General features: G+C 54.9%; 1 protein-coding gene across 1 annotated transcript in view; it reads left to right on the top strand.

Annotated features, from left to right (window-relative positions):
• The window catches only part of PMEPA1 (prostate transmembrane protein, androgen induced 1), a 51,006-nt gene extending 42,390 nt beyond the window's left edge, over positions 1-8,616 (top strand). Inside the window, exons 3-4 of the mRNA XM_079129450.1 lie at positions 4,419-4,472; positions 4,714-8,616. Coding sequence (XP_078985576.1) covers positions 4,419-4,472; positions 4,714-5,244 — 585 coding nt within the window. The 3' untranslated portion in view covers positions 5,245-8,616. The remainder of the gene's footprint in view (positions 1-4,418; positions 4,473-4,713) is intronic.
• The last annotated feature ends 7,602 nt before the right edge of the window (positions 8,617-16,218 follow it).

The raw sequence follows: 16,218 nt of genomic DNA, 5'->3' as shown, positions 1-16,218 counted from the left end.
AGGCCCAGCGTACGTCCAGAGGACAGTCCCACATCTGCTCGGGGCCTGCCACCACCGCCCGGGCGCCCAGAGTCTATTTGCTGCTGCCACTGCAGCAACGGGCTGCTGTCTGGAGGAGCTTCCTACTGCGTGAGCTGTGGAGACTCGGGCGCCTGCTCTGGGAGGAGAAGCAGGGCTTGGAGAGGAGGGACGTTCGCCCAGGCCACTCAGTGGCTGTGGGAAGAGCCCTGGCCCTCCCTGGAGAGGGCGAGTTAGCTGAGCTGCGGGAAGAGCAGCAGGAGCTCGGGTGTGGGGACCTCCTGGCTGGCTTCAGGGACACAGCACTGCAGCGGCACCTGGGGCTTGCTGGCGGGACAGCGGGATTCTGGCCCTGGCTTCCCGGACACCTGGGCCAAGAGTCTCCCTGGGAAGCCTCTCTGGGGCTGTTCAGTCTGAAGCAGAAGGTGGCATCTCCGCGGGGGCCATACAGGGAGTGTCTGAGGAGTCTCTGGGCCCGTGACCTCCAGAGAGCTCTAAACACAGCCGCCGTCTGCCTGGGGCTGGGCACGCCTCTCCCCTGCCCACCCAGGCCTCGCCCCCTGCAGAGCTCCTGGCCATGGCCTTCACCTCACCTGCCTTATGGACAGGATTTGAGGGCAGGTGAGAGCGGGTGCTGGGGCAGCTCGGCTCCATCCCCTCTTGCTGGGACCCTGGTCCAGCAGCTGTCCTCTGAGCACTGTTTCCCCACGTCACACAGGGTAAGAAGAGTGGTCAGGGTGAGGCTGGAGTGCAGGCTGCACCTTATGCAGGGAAGCCAGGACGGGACTGTGTAACTGATGGGGACACAGGCCTCCTCTCCAAAGGGCTTATCCCAGGTGGACAAGAGCAGTGTCTTAGCGGCCTTTTCACTGCTATGACCAAACACCCGACAAGAACAGTTTTAGTGGAGGAAGGGTTTATTTGGGGCTCACAGTTTCAGAGGTCTCAGTCGTGGACCACCGATTCCGTCCCTTGGGGCTCGAGGTGAGGCAGATCATCGTGGCAGAAGAGTAGGGTGGAGGGAAGCGGCTTAGGACATCACATCAGGACACACAGACAGAGAGAGACTCATCTCACATACAAAATAATAACCCCCAGACGTGCCCCGAGGACCCAGCTGCCCCAGCTACACTCTCCGTGCCTAGAGTCACCACGCAGTTAGTCCCTGTTGGGGGACAAAAGCATGGATTAGGCCCGGGCTCTCAACCCAGTTGCCTCGCCTCTGAACTTTCTTGCATGACTCACACATGAGCTTTTGGGGGACATCTCCCACCTAAACCATAACGGGGGACTGTTTACCCATAAAGGCAGGCAAGGTCTCACCTGGGCACAGATGCGGCTGCTGTGGCCACCTGTCGGGGGAGCGCCCTCCCGCCTTTTCTGAGCATCCCTGAGCTTTGCCCTTGGACACAGTTTGGACGGGTGGACCGTCTTTCCTGTTCTTGTTCAGGCTTTATCCCCACTGCAAACAGCCGTGCCAGCTCAGCGAGGTTCCCGTGGAAAACCTGTGCGTAAGGCCAGCTCAGACCCGGAGCTCAGCCAGGGCCTGGGATGGAGGGACCCTTTGTCCTCTGTCCCTAAATCAAGCGTCAGCCTGATCTGCTCTCCATGGGGGCCTGGTCTGCCAAGGACCAGTTTCCCAGGAGCAGGGGCAGGGGCAAGACTGCAGCCAGGCTGGGTGGCGAGTAGCCAGTCAAGAGAGGGCGCCAGGCCGGGGGAGGCAGACTCCCAGTGCCAGGTCCTGCTAGCCAGGGGCATCTCCTTTCATCTGTAACCAGTGCCTGCGAGGCCCGAGTTCCTGCTGTCCACCTGCCAGGTGTTTGGCCTGCAGTCTCCAGGATGGCGATCTCACTCACGGGAGGGAAAGGCTGTTGCTGGGGAGGTGTTGGAAGCACTCCCCGACCCTGTGGCACTGAGGGCTCCTGAGAGTCCGCCACGCGGGCTGTGGCTCTCAGAGGCTGGAGTTGAAGGCAGCTGGGAGTTGCCAGAATCAGCAAACTGGCCCCAGGGCCGACTGCCTGCCTGCTTGGTTTTTGGTTTTTGGTGGTGGTTGTTTTGCTTTGGGTTTTTTATTTTTGGTGCTGGCGATTGAACCCAGAGGTGCTTAACCACTGAACCACACCCCCAGCCCTTTTTATTTTTTATTTAGAGTTGGGGGTCTAGTTAAGTTGTTCAGGGCCTCACTCAGCTGCTGAGGCTGGCAAACTGGTGATCCTCCATGCCCACTTGTATGTTTGGCACCTGCAGCAGTTGAGTGAGGTGACAGGCCAGCAGGCCCATGAAGCAGGAAGTCTTACTCTAGCTCTTTGCAGAAGTGGTTGGCAGGTCCCTTGTCTGGGGGGTCTAGCTGGGGCAGCTGTGGGCAGTCTGGACGTGTCCACTTCCAGGGAGTGTTTGAAGGAGCCACAGGTGCTGGGGAGGAGGGACCAGAGGAGACTGCAGGGGGGCCAGTAGGAGGGGAAGAAAGGTCTGTAGAGGGGCTGGGGCTGGTCAGCGGGGGGCTGTAGGAGTAGACCCCATCCTCCTGTCCCCACCCCCGACTGCCAGAAACCACCATGGCTTATTACCAAGGACCAGACTTCAGACACTTCTGAAACTTGTGCCTCTTCTCCACCCAGATCACACTGGGCCTGGTCCTACCCAGCAGCTTAAGCACTCATCCAGTGACCTGAGCACCTACTGTATACCCTCTGGATGCTGGGCACTGGGGACATGGTAGCCCTTGCTAGGCAGTTATGGGCAGATTCGGCCTGGTGGTGCGGAAAGGGGATGGGGGTGGGGGCATGTGTGTGGCCAGTGCCGACATCAGCCTGCTGGACCCGAACGAGGACCTACCAGGGAGCCACTTCCGGTATCACAGGCTCCGCAGGGGTGTGGGTCCCCGGGCACAGGTGGAACTTTGGAAGCAGCAGGGAGCCTGAGGGTTTAAGCAGAGAGGCACTGGGTAGAGGTGGGGTGAGGGAGTGACCCCAGCTTCTGTGAGTAGGAAGGGCCTGGGTTGGGGGGAGCAGGAAGGGACAGAGCAGAAGCAGCAGCCCCTTTGGAGACCTGCAAGGACCTCGCAGAGGCACCTCTGGGCCTCCGGGGGCTGTTGCACAGGTGTCAGCCCCACACGCCCCTGGGTGGAGTCTGTACTGTGCGAGGTCTCGGGTGCTCTTCGAGTCCAGTCCGGGAAGCTCTGGCTTAGGTCTTCCCTGTCCACCGGCTGCCACAGTGAGATGGAGGAAGAACTGGGGAGGGGCAGGGAGATAGGATGGCCCGAGGAGTGGGTGGCCAGGCGTGACCCTGTGGGTCCACCGCAGGTTTTGCGGGCCACTCCGCTAGATTGTGGGCCAGGTGAAGGGATGTGACCTCTGGTTAAGTGCATTCCTGCAGGGGCCGTTGTGACAGCCAGCGCCCCCAGTGGCCTGCGGGAGACTGCAGCCTCTGTTCCCACCCAGGCTGCAGGTGAGGGACCCGCAGGAACGATGCTTACGTTCGCCCAAATTTACTGAACTCTGTACTTTACTATGCAAGTTTATTGGACATCATTTCCACCTCAATGAAGCTACAAGATCAAAAGACACCTTCCCCCCCAGGTCCAGGGCTCCCGCCAATGCCATCTGGGGCAACTTAGATGAGCAGGTCCTGGCAGAGTCCCACTTTCCTGAGAGGAGCTGCTGCTGGCCCGAATCCCACAGCATGGGATGGAAGCTTCTGAGCCCCCAGCCGTGTCCGTGGTACATGGCCCAGAGCTTGGCACCATGTCCACATTGTAGATGATGATGTTGGAGTCTGTGGTACACTGGAACTGATAGGGGAGTTGGGCTCACAGTGGGTGGCCAGTGCAAAGGCCCTGTGGTGTGTGCCCGGTGTGCTATGGCATGGCAGACTTGTCTGTGTGTCTGGGGAGAGTGTAGTGGTGGCACTCGGCACGCTCCTGGAGAGCACACAGGCTCTAGGTGGCTTTTAATGTGTGACTTGTTAAATTCTTTAGCAACTCCACAAGGCAAGTATTGTAATTATCCACATTTTCAGACCCATGGAAGTTAAGTAAAGTGTCCAAGGCCACACGGTGAGCAAGTGGGCCAGGAGGGAAGGAGGTGGGAGGCCTAGCACACTGGGCTTCTTTCTGAGCCAGTGAAGGATTTATTCTAAGGTCTAAGGAGCCGCTGAGGGGAGGGGACCAGTCGAATGTATATTTTGGAGTTTTGGAAAGCAGGAGACCCACGGAACAGCAGTGGCAGCTGAGGCGGGTGGGTGAGGAGGCCACGGGGTTATGTCCTGCAGAAATCTCCAGGGCGGAGGCGGGGTAGGAGGAAGGGAAGTGGGCGGGGCGCGGGCGGGGCCTCTCCTTCCAGTCAAGCTTGGCCCTTCCAGTCTGACCCCCTCTGACTGCCTGTCCATCTCTGTGCCTTCAGGAAGGTTGCCTCTGGCCCTCCGAGAGCACGGTGTCCAGCGGCGGAATCCCAGAGGTGAGTTGCAGCGCGGCCTCCCGTCTCGCAGCCCCTGGCGCCCCAGCCTGGCCCGTCTGCCGCAGAAAGGGTGACCCTGCATCAGGCCGGTCCCTGCGCCCTTCTCGGTGCCCTTCTCGGTAGACTGGCCTTGGAGGCTGGGACCCCGCCCCGAGGGACAGCCCCAGGAAGGAGGGGCTGCCCCTTTGCTCAGGGGTGGTGCAGCCCGGTGCTGCCCTGACGCCCCTCACTCGCCCTCCAGCCGCAGGTCTACGCCCCGCCTCGGCCCTCGGACCGCCTGGCCGTGCCCCCGTTTGCCCCGCGGGACCGCTTCCACCGCTTCCAGCCCACCTACCCCTACCTGCAGCACGAGATCGATCTGCCCCCCACCATCTCGCTGTCTGACGGGGAGGAGCCCCCGCCCTACCAGGGCCCCTGCACCCTCCAGCTGCGGGACCCGGAGCAGCAGCTGGAGCTGAACCGGGAGTCGGTGCGCGCGCCTCCCAACAGGACCATCTTCGACAGCGACCTGATGGACAGCTCCACGCTGGGCGGCCCCTGTCCCCCCAGCAGTAACTCGGGCATCAGCGCCACGTGCTACGGCAGCGGTGGGCGCATGGAGGGGCCGCCCCCGACCTACAGCGAGGTCATCGGGCACTACCCAGGGTCCTCTTTCCAGCACCAGCCCAGCACTGGGCCGACCCCCCTGCTGGAGGGGACCCGGCTCCAGCACCCACACCTCGCCCCCCTGGAGAGCAAAGAGAAGGAGAAACAGAAAGGACACCCCCTCTAGGAGCGGGGCCCAGGCCGGGGCGGCGCAGCTTAAGGCAAACACTCCGCACTTCTTAAAGGAGAAGAGGAGGGCGCGGCAGCCCCTCCGTGTATAAATATTTACATGTTATGTCTGGTCTGAATGCACAAGCTCAGAAAGCTTGCAAAAAAAAGAAAAAAAAAAAAAAAAAAAAAACATGTTTCTTTGTTGAGCTGTCTTGAAGGCAAAAGAGAAAAAAAATTCTCCAGTAGTCTTTTTTTGTTTCCAGTTGAGCTGCGTGCGTGAATGCTTAATTTTCTTTTGTTTATGATGATTTCACTTAACTTTAAAGACATATTTGCACAAAACCTTTGTTTAAAGATCTGCAATATTATATATATAAATATATATAAAATAAGAGAAACTGTATGTGCGAGGGCAGGAGTATTTTTGTATTAGAAGAGGCCTATTGAAAAAGTTGTTTTCTGAACTAGAAGAGGGGAAAATGGCAATTTTTGATGCCAACTCAGAAAGCGTGTATTACCTTGTAAAGATAAAACACTACAAAGCAGGGGCTTAGAGTTATTTATATAAATGTTGAGATTTTGCACTATTTTTTAATATAAATATGTCAGTGCTTGTTTGATGGAAACTTCTATCATGTCTGTTGAGACTTGGAGGAAGACAGGTCAGAGCTTCGGAGTGGACCTCAGGCAGAGGGGTGCCCTGGGGTCCGGAGAGGGCCGGGGCTTCTCCTGCAGTGCACATGCTTCTGTCTCTCAATAGGTTGTTGCTACATTATACATTCCCTACCGAAGGGGACACATTTCTTCCTTCTGGGCCAGAATAGCCTTTGGATTGCAGACGGATCAGGAAAGTTCCCACGGAGGCACCAGGTTCCAGGTGGTGGACTTTGCCTTTCCCAAAATGAAAATAAACTGCTACGAAGGAATCTTAGTTTTTCTTCCTCTTCTTTGAACTTCGAAGGTCCCTGGGAAGGGCAAGGTGCTCCTGGCAAGCTGGGGCTGCCCCGTGCCTGCTGCTAGGGGCCCTCCTGAGGGGTAGGCGGCTTGTGCCTGCGGAGTGCTCTGGCCGTTGGGCTGGCCCCAGGGCTTGCCGGCCCAGGTCGGTGCAGCACTGACTCCTAGGGAAGAAGCATGACGTTCGGTTTCCTCCCTGTCCACCTCCCTTCCCAGATCACTTCTCACCCAAGGGGCCAATAAGTAGACCACCTGAGGTGACAAGGTGACAGGCCAGGTGCCTCCCAGGCATGAGAAAGGGCCGGCACAAAGCCTGCTTCAGGTTCAGAGGGTTCCTTGCCTCCTTCCCCACGTCTGGTTCCCTTCCCCATGGAAAAAGCCATCAGATGGCTGTCTCTGTCCTCATCTGCATTTTTCTGTGGTCAGCTTGTGTCCACCAGGTCCTTGTGAGCAGGCTGGGCCTGGCTGGACCCTTGATGGTGAGCAGCTAAAGAGCAGGAATGGACACGTGTGAATCGAGGTGACAGGAGACTGGAGAGGGGTCCTTGGGGTCCAGCAGAGACTGTGGCTGGGGACTTCCCTGCCCACGGTGCACTTGCTAGTGAGTGACCCCACCCCTGCAGGCAGCAGGCTCCACACTGCAATCTCCTCTGGTCCCAGGAGCTGTCTTCTCATTTGGGGCAGAATGCTAACTAGTAGACTAACAAAAGAAGGAGCTAGAAGGCAGGGCTATAAACCAGTGTTTATTACTGAAGTGGTAAATCTGAACCAGCTCGAAGTCCTGACCGTGAGGCCTCTGTTTAGAGGTGTATTTTAAGAATGTGATGACCCCGGAACCCGGGGCCTGAGCTTTCCCATACCTCAGCAGCAGAACCTGCCTCTCTGTGGGGCCTTCGCCTAAAGCGTACTTCTCTTGAAGAGGATTCTTCTCAAGGTTGGGCGGAGAAATCAGTATAGTTTGTCCTGAAAGGCCCAGGGACACGCACAGATATTCAGTGTAATTTTCCTTGATGTGAAGTGTCTCTGGTGCCTTAGTAAGGAAGCAACCATCCTCTTGTCCCCTAGTGGGGACGTTCCTGGACAGTGCCTCACTCCCCGGAACTGGCACCCCCTTCCTTGGTTCACAAAGGGCTCCCCATCACCCGCCGCTGTCTTCGCCCCTCTGTCCTGGACTTGCTTGCGCAGTGAGGCCTCTGCCTCCTGTCCCTGCAGTCTTCTCGGTCCAGGACTGTGTAATTCCCATCTGGGTCAACAACCTAGAGAAGCGGGCCTCGTGTGTATGCTTGGCCTCAGCCGCAGCCAGGGGGAAGTGTCCCACTGTCCTCTTGGGAGAGGCTGTTGGGATCTTGTTGCTTCGTGGAGTGGCCTCCTGTGCTGCCGTGAAGAGCAGGGAGGGGAGAGCTGGGCTTTGACCTCAGCTGGCTTGAGGCCAGAGCCCACCCTCTAGTTACAACCAGTGTTGGAGTCCAGGGTCCCTGGCCTGCGTGCCCGTGGACGGCTGTTGCCAAACTTTAAGAGGAAGGAGTCTTCCAGGGCAGTGCACACCCCAGAAACCAACGAGGTGTTCACCTGGAAACCAGTGCTGGAGAAGCGCCTGGCGTGCCCCGGTCCCCCAGCTCTGGGCACGCTGGCCTCGAGGTTTCCGTGGTCACTTCATTATCTTGGAAGCACCCCAGGAGACCACCCTTTCCCAGTGGGAGGCTAGGTGGGGTCCTGGGAATGGCTGGTTGGAGGGGGACCAGGATAGTTTTGGGGTGCTGCTTCCTTCACCCCTCCCGTGTCTGCGGACTTCCTCCAGAGAAGCGGCGTCTCCCCCGTAGAGCCGTGGTCTGTGGACGGACCTCCAGAGTGACCAAGAGCCCCCCCATCTTTTCCAAAGCCTGATGTTTTTGCAAAAAGTAAGCAACCCCTTTCCCCTCATGTAGCAAAAACCAGGGCAGGGCCAGAACCGGATCCGTCCCCTGTCCTGTGGCTGTCCCCGTGAACTGTGCGTTTTGGATATTTTTTCCCTGTATGCAACACAGCTTTCAGAACCTCGAACGTCCAGTGATACGGAGGGAGATGTGTCTTGTTTTGTTTCGTGGCTTTGTTTCCCGGAAGCTGCGCTGGGAACGTTGCTGTGCCCGGAGCTCAGAGGCTGCGCCTGCCTGCCCGCCGCTGCCCCCGCAGCCGTCGCTGTCGCCGCTGCGGCGCTTGCACGTTGCCTTCTGCCGTCGCCGCTTCCCTTTGCAGCCCTTCCGCGTTCTGTTCCAGTGAGACTCCTGTAAGCTCCCCGCGCACGCCCGCCGGGTGCAGCAGCCGCTTGGGACTCTGTATCTGGACGCCCATCCGCAGGCCTGGAGAAACTGCTCGTTGTGTATCAGTGACCATTAGTGGCAATGACAACACTGAAAAGCTGCAATACTTACACAATAAATTTTACAACTCTTTGGAATGAGGCTTCTCCACTTATTTGGCTATATGGCTCTTCTCCCTTCCAACCTCCCACCTCCTGCCACCTTCTAGAACAACCCCAGGGTGCATTTAGCGGAAAGAGAGAGACAGCCCTCAGCTGCTGTGCACTCTTCCGTTGATTGGTTCAGACTCTCCGTTTTAGCTCAGGAAGCCCAGTGAAAACACGTGGTTCCGATAAAAGGGGTGGCTGTTGAGGGTGATAGTTTCCAAAGCACTGTGCTTTGCCTCCCTCTGACGAGATGGCTATTTACAGCACATGATGAAAATTCAGATAAGGTCTGAGAGCAAGGGACCGTCTTAGGTGGGGTGCTTCCGAAGAACCTGGAGACATGGCCTTGTGTGCAAGGGACAGCTGTATTCAGGGTGTGCCCTCCTGGGTTCAGGGGGTCAGCTAAGGGAGGTCAGGAGGAAAAAGAGTGAACAAAGGTGGTGGTTTTAGGTCAAGTCCCAGCCTCAGCCTATCCCTTGGGGCCTGAAGGTCTCTGGGGTGGCCCTCCCAGGAGAGGTGGCCACCTAGGCCCTCTGACCTCAGTGCCTAAGACTGGAGTGGAGAGGGCCCAGAGTGGTCCACCCAGTTGCCAGCCCTTGGCAATGCATGCAAAAGCTGGGAGAAGGGCGAGCAGACCCCAAAAAGGGTTTCCAGGGGTCCTGAGCGGGACCCCACAGAACCTCTACAGAAACTGCACCATGATCTTAAAGAGAAGCATCTTTAATGTCCGACCAAGCCAATTTGGAGGTTGTGGCCCAGGATGAGCCCCAATCAGCTGGGATTAGAGTTTCTGGACCTCGGTGCTGCAGGAAAATGCTGGCCCAAGGCCACAGCCCGGTGGACCAGGGCAGGACTCAGCACCGTCTGCCTTCTACTCTCCTGTTCGCTCTTTCTGGTGGGAGAGGAGCTCAGAGATGAGGAACTGGGGAGAAGCCAAAAGACCTCCCCTCCTCAAGCAATGAGAGCCGGGACCAGGTGCGGCCCCTGCTGACTCTGGAGTCTGAGCCACTCTGAGCTACAGAAGTCATGTGCCCCTTGTAGACCCTCGTCCCCTGGTCTGGGGACTAGGGTTGATGGCATGCCTATGAGATGCTTGCTCCTGGTGTCCACAAGATAAGGCCTGCAAGACCCCAGGGGTGCCAGCACACAGACGTTGCACGGACGTTAGCCGCTCTTTCTAGTAACTCGGGCTTCTGGTGGGCTTTTAGGTTACAAGCAGTCTCCGTGAACCTTCTGCACCTTGTAGGCCCTTGTCCCAGGAGTCAGGACTGAGCAGGGAGCCTTTTCCAGCCATGGGGGGTCTTGGGCTCCAGCCAGGCAGGATTCCTCTCAGGAGGTAGAGCTGGAGCCATCAGCAGCTCACTACCTGAGGGCAGCTGAGACAGCACTGGCAGCCCGCGGGCGCAGGGCCACCCTCCCAAGCAGGGCCCCGCCTTCCCCACTTGCCTTTCACTTCTCTGGTCTTTGTTTGTTTGTTTGTTTTTTAAACACACTGGGTGCCAGGCTGGCTGCAGGGAGGGGCCCAAGCCTCAGACCCAAACCCCAACCCAGAGAGCTCACGTGCTGCTGTGAGAGACACACGCAAACAGGCACCTCTGCCAGCAGGGTAGGGCAAGGAGAGTGGGCCTGCGGGAGCCAGCGGTGGCTCGTGGGTGCCTGCATTTCAGGCTGACAGATGGTGCTCCTCTGCCCAGCTGAGAATACCGTAAGCATCTGGTGCCTTCTGAGAAGCTCCTGGGGTCTGGTCCAAGCAATGGGGGATCTCCTGAGCTTGCCCTCAGGGGTGGCCATTGTCCATTTGACCAGAGCCCTGTCCCCAGTCACTCCTCCGGATGCCCCTTCTCCCTCTCCTGGCTGTGGGTGGAGAGCGCCTCCTAATCAGCTGGCGCCCCTCCTCACCTCCGTCACGTGGCCTGGGGCCAGGCTGACATCCCCTGGGGACACCCCAATCTGGTGGAGTTTGTAAACTCCCAGCTCCCTGGAGGAAGTCTCAGGAGGTTGCCGACACTCAGGAGCCCCTGAGCCTCTCCAGCTGCTGCTTCCCTTCCTCCGATGCTCCTGGGGTGCACACCCCGTCTTCTGGTCTTTCTCACCACTTGCCTGTGTCACCGCTGCCCAGAGGCCCCTCCTCTCAGCCCCTTGCCTGTGCTGACCTTCCTCCAGGCATGGTGACCTGTTCATCCAGCACCTCCTCCAGGAAGCCTTCAGGATACCCATGGCCCTCCACACCACCTCCACTGACAGTCATTGCGTGTGGCATCCTCGGCTGGTTCCCCAGGACACTGAGCTGCCTGAGGTCCGACCAGACTCATACCCCTCATCCGGAGGGGACACGTTCCCAGGAGAGCTGTGTCCATCTCACATCACCCCATCTCCACAGACGCGAGACCCAGAGCACCCCGATTCCTCCCATGTCACCAGCTTGTAAGAATCGGTGCGCTATCCCGGCATCCCGTGCTGCCCACCCCAACCTCCTCAGTCTCCACTCGACAGTCATACTGGCTGATGTGCACTGAGATGCTGTCCAGCCCAGGCCAGAGAGAGCCCTCTCACGCTCACCCAGGGTCCAGGAGCAGCTGCCTCAAGTTCTGTCTGGGGCCGGGAATTTCCGCCTGCAAATGATGGGATATAAGCACACAGGGATGTGAGCCCCCAGGAAACGCATTATTTGCAAGGTGAGTGCATGGCCCTGCCAGACTCTGGCTGTTTGCTTCTGTCCTCTAGAGCAGTGACCGGCAAACTGCAGCCCAGACATCAAACCTCTAGCTGCCCATGCCTGCTTTTGTAAATAAAGTTTTATTGAACACCAGCCACACCAGTTTACTGATACATTGTCTACAGCTGCTTTTGTGTTCAAGGACAGAGTTGAGTATTTGCTACAGATACTGCATGACCCAGAAAGCCTAAAATATTGGCTATGTGCCCCTTTGCTTTCGACTCCCACATGGCTACAAGCTGGCTGCTACTGCCTCAGACATCATGCTCAGAGACAGAAAAGGGGGCATTCTTCTTGGCAACATTTTAAACAAATAAACTTTTAAAAGACTGACTTTATTTTCATAACAGGTTTATACTTAGCAGAAAAACTGAGACAATAAGGTGTTCATACGTCCAGGTTTTCCTTTGATCATCGTCTGTAACTAGTGTGGTATCTTGGTCACAATTAACAAATCAATATTGAAACATGACCTCTAACAAAAGCCCTGACTTTATTCAGAGTCCCTTAGTTCTTCTCCCTTTGTGTTCGAGGACCCCACTTAGAAGTTCCCACCACGGTTAGTTCTGTGCCAACCTCCTCCAGTTCCTCTGGGCTGTGACAGTCTCCCGGACTTCCTGCCCTTGAGGACCAGGTCTCGACATGGCACGGCTTGGCACCCCGCAGAAGCCCCTTATTGGGTGCTTGTTTCCTCCTTACCCTGAGGTCATGGTCTGGGGAGGAGCCGGAGCCAGGGATACCGCATCACCATGCCCGGGCACACTGACCACGTGGGCCTCACTCACCCTTTCCGCTTACTCTTAGGAAGAAAGCCACTGGGCCAGTGGAGAGCTGCCCTCCGCCTCCAGGGGACCAGGAGCAGCACAGGCTGTGGGTGAGTCTTCCTTGTGAGCAGTTCCTCATCCGTTTTCACCAATGTGGACACAGCCATATCTATTTTGCACTGTGGGTGGGAGCCCAATGTCACCGTTCCTTTTGGTCTTTGTTCGGCCGCTCATTCCTGCGCGGGCCAGTCGGCCCTCTGTGCCTTTGACCTCCGTCCACCATGGTGAGCTGTGTGGGCGGGCTGGGTGCCACTCTCAGCGATGACTTTTCGGCAGCCTCAGGCGCTCCAGCCTGGTCCTGCGCATCCCTGCAGACCTGGCGCCAACGGCTTCTCCACGGGTTCCATTTACAGAGAAGTAGTGCTGGGAACCCAGATCCAGGCCCCATGTGCTTGTAGCTACTGGGACGTCCTGACGTCTAGGTCCCTCAGCTGCTGGATCCTGGAGGTGTGTGTGTGTCTGCTGGCTGCCGTGGCCGCCTCCCTTTGCTTGTCTGGACCTTCCTGCCCACGAAGGAAGGCCGCTCTCCGCTGATGCCACTGCCCGAGGCCAGGGCGCACTGAGCAGCACCCAGACTGTTGCCTTCTCCCCAGGGAAGCCACGTTAGCCACTAAATCCAAGCCGTCCCTCAGACAGGGCCGTGGCCTTCAGTCTCACAGACTTTACTCACTTCTGAAGTCTCTTAAGTTGGCAGCTGTGGGGTACACTTGGCAAATTCTGCATTCATCCGTGGGGTACGCTTGGCAAATCCTGCATTCATCCTGGGATCCCCCAACTTCCTGATTAAAAAAAAAAAAAAGGTTTACATGCATTCAAGTTCGTTGGTGTTGTAAAGTTCTACCGGTTTTGCTAAACACAGCTTGTCATTTACCTACACTATGGTGTCATTACAGAATAGAAAATTGTCCTTTAGAAGATCCCTTTCGTGGCACCTGTCACCCTCTCCTCCCCAGCTCCCTGACAAGCACAGGAGTTCTGACGGACATTGTAGCTCCTCCTTTCACAGAACACAGGTCACCGTCCCTGGAGTTACATGGCAGGAGGCCTATTCATGCTGGCTTCTTCCATTTAGCAAAATGCAGTTTCAATTCTTCTCAGCTTAATAGTTATTTATTTTCATTGCCAATAGCATTCCATATGAACCATATTTTATTTGTCTCTTCACCTATTGAAAGACAATTTTTGTTGCCAGTTTGTAATGAGGACCAGAGCTGCTAGAACATTCCCCTGCAGAGTTTGGAGGCATATGCATCAAGTCAGGTAGGTCAGTACCAGTGGCACGACTGCTGGAGCTCATGAGAAGATGGCCTTGTAGGGAACTGCCTTCCAAAGTGGCTTCGCCATCTTGAATTCCCACCAGCAATGAATAAGAGTGCCCTTTACTCCACATCTGTGCCAGCAATCGATGTTGCTGAACTTGTGGGTTTTGGTCATTTTAACAGGCATGCATTCATATCTGGTGTTGTTCCAATTCTCCATCCCTAGCCGCAAGTGGCTTTGAGCATATTTGCCACCTGTACTTCTTCTTGGATGAGCTGTCCTTTGTCCAGTGTTTAACTGGGTTTGTTGGTTTTCTTCTTGTTGAATCTCAAGTTCTTTGCCTACTTCGGATGCACGTCCTTTATCTGATGTGTGTTTGCAAATGTTTTCTCTCCATCTGCCGCTCATCTTTCATTCTCTAGACTGCATCCTTCACAGGGAAGATGCTGTTAATTTTGACCAAGTCTAACTTACCTTTTTCTCTATTTTGTAGATGGAGTTCCACCTGAAAACTCATCCCTAAGTGACGGATCACCTGGATTTTATTCTGTTTCCTTCATGGCTCTGTGCTGCATGCACATTCTACTATCTGTTGTGAGCGGGTCTCGCGCAGGGCAGCTCTGTTTGGGTGGAAGCTCCTGCCTACTGGGTTCAGCTGTTCCGACACTCTCTCTTCTGTGTCAGGTCACCTCGGTCCCTTTGTTGAAATTCAGCTGCTGTGTTTGTTTGGGTCTTTCTCTGGCCTTTGTTCTGTTCCGCCGACCGCTCTGTGGATCCCTGTGATTCCCCGGCTTCACTGTGAGTCTCAGCCCCGAGGCCCTGACTGTTGTCTCTTCTGTGCGGCAGGCCTACTGCTTTCCGTTTAAACGGTAGAGTGGCTCAGTACCTGCTAAACAGTTCACTGGGATTTTTATAGAGATGGTCTGGAATCGAGCTGGAAAGAACTGTCTTCTTCAGGATGTGGAATTACGGACTCTCCCAATCAGTGAACACAGGCTGCCCATTTATCTAGATCTTTGGTCCTCCATCATTGTTCCACGGTTCCGGGCCTATCGACCTTGTACGCTGTCTATTTCTTTTCCAGATGGTGCTATTGCGAGCGCCAATGTTTTCTTCATTTCAGGTCCCGCCGGGCTGCGGTGGGCATGAAGGAAAGTGCTGCCTTTTGTACATTTAGCTTGTTTTCTGGAACATGCACACCCTCACTTTTTGGTTCTGGGAGGATTATTTTTGCCATTGTCATTTCTTTGGTATTTTCTCTGCAGACACTCAGGTCAGCTATGAGCAGAAGCAGTTTTATTGATTCCTTTGCTATCTCTGTACATTTTACTCTTGTTTTGGTTTGGGTCTTTCGCACTGCCTGAGACTTCCAGGGCGGTATGGAGCAGAGAGGCAGAGACGACATCCCTGCCCTGGTGCTGATTTGGGGAGCGGTTTTTCACCACTAAGCATCACATTAGCTTAAGGCTTCCGTATAACTGTTCTTTATCAGCTTGAAGTAGTTCTCTTCTCATCTGCTGGGCTGCATTAGCAAAATACCGTACGCTGGGGGCTTGTAATCAACAGATTTATTTCCCACAGTTCTGGAGCCTGAAAGCCCAAGACAAAAGAGCCAGCAGATTTGGTGCCTGGGGAGGGCGCTTCTTGGTTCATAAACACCTTTCATTTTTCTATGTCCTCTCAAGAGGGAAGGGCCAGGGAATCATTCAAAAAAAAAAAAAAAATCTTTCAAAAAAGGCCCCAGATTTCTTATAAGGCCACTAATGTCAATCATGGGGGCTTGGCCATCATGAGCCAATCACTTCCCAAGGACTCCAGCTCCTAATACCATCACCTTGGGGATGAGAACATATGAATTCAAGGGCCACACGCACCAGACCTTTAATCTTACCACCCCTTACCAAAGATGGGTGGTGGGTTTGCCAAATGCCTTTTCGGTTTCACGGGTATAAGCATATGGTTCTTATTCTTCAGTCTGTTGATGTGAATGATGTCGCTGCCTTGTTTGAATGCTGAGCCAGACTTGCATACCTGCGATAAATCTCACTGGGTTGTGGGGAATACTTTTTTAAATACGTTGCTGAATTTGATTTGTTATCATTCTGCTGAACAGCTTTGCTTCTGTCTTCATTAAAGATATTGGTCTGTAGTCTTTGTTTCTTGTAATCGTTTCTGTATATGATATTGGCAATAGGGGAATGCTAGCCTCGGAGAAGGAGTTAGCTAATGCTACCTGTTTCTACTTTCTGGAAGAGAGTGTGGGGAACTGGTGTTTCTTCCTTAAATGTTTAGTAGAATTCACCAAATAACCCACTGGGGCTGGGTGCCTTTTCTACTGAGAGGTTTTTAATTTTATATTAATATTTATTTTCTATTAATTGTTTTATTTATCAATATAGGCACTCAGGTTATACAGGTAATATATAGGTATTCCATCCAAGTTACCAAGCATGTAGGCATAGGAATTTTATTTGGTATTCCTCTGTCATCCTTCTAATGTCTATGAGATTACTAATGATGACTCCTCTTTTTTTTTTTTTTTCCTGATATTTGTAGTCTATGACTTGTCCCTTTTCCTTGGTTAGCCTAACTAAAGGTTGCTCGGTTGTGTTGACATTTTTAATGAACCAGCTTTAGGTCTTGCTGATTCTTGGTCGCTCTCCTGTGTTTAGTTTCCTGTGGTCTGTGCTCTTGCTTTTCTTATTTCTGTCCTCTCTTTGCCTTAGACCTACCTTGGCTCCTTGTCATAGCTTCCTGAGGTGTTAGCCCAGACCCTTAACTTGAGACCTTCCT

The sequence above is a fragment of the Sciurus vulgaris genome (assembly GCF_902686455.1).
Source record: "Sciurus vulgaris genome assembly, chromosome: 2".
Lineage (NCBI taxonomy): Eukaryota > Metazoa > Chordata > Mammalia > Rodentia > Sciuridae > Sciurus > Sciurus vulgaris.
The sequence above is the reverse complement of the archived record's forward strand: the minus strand, read 5'-3'. Positions and strand labels throughout refer to the sequence as shown.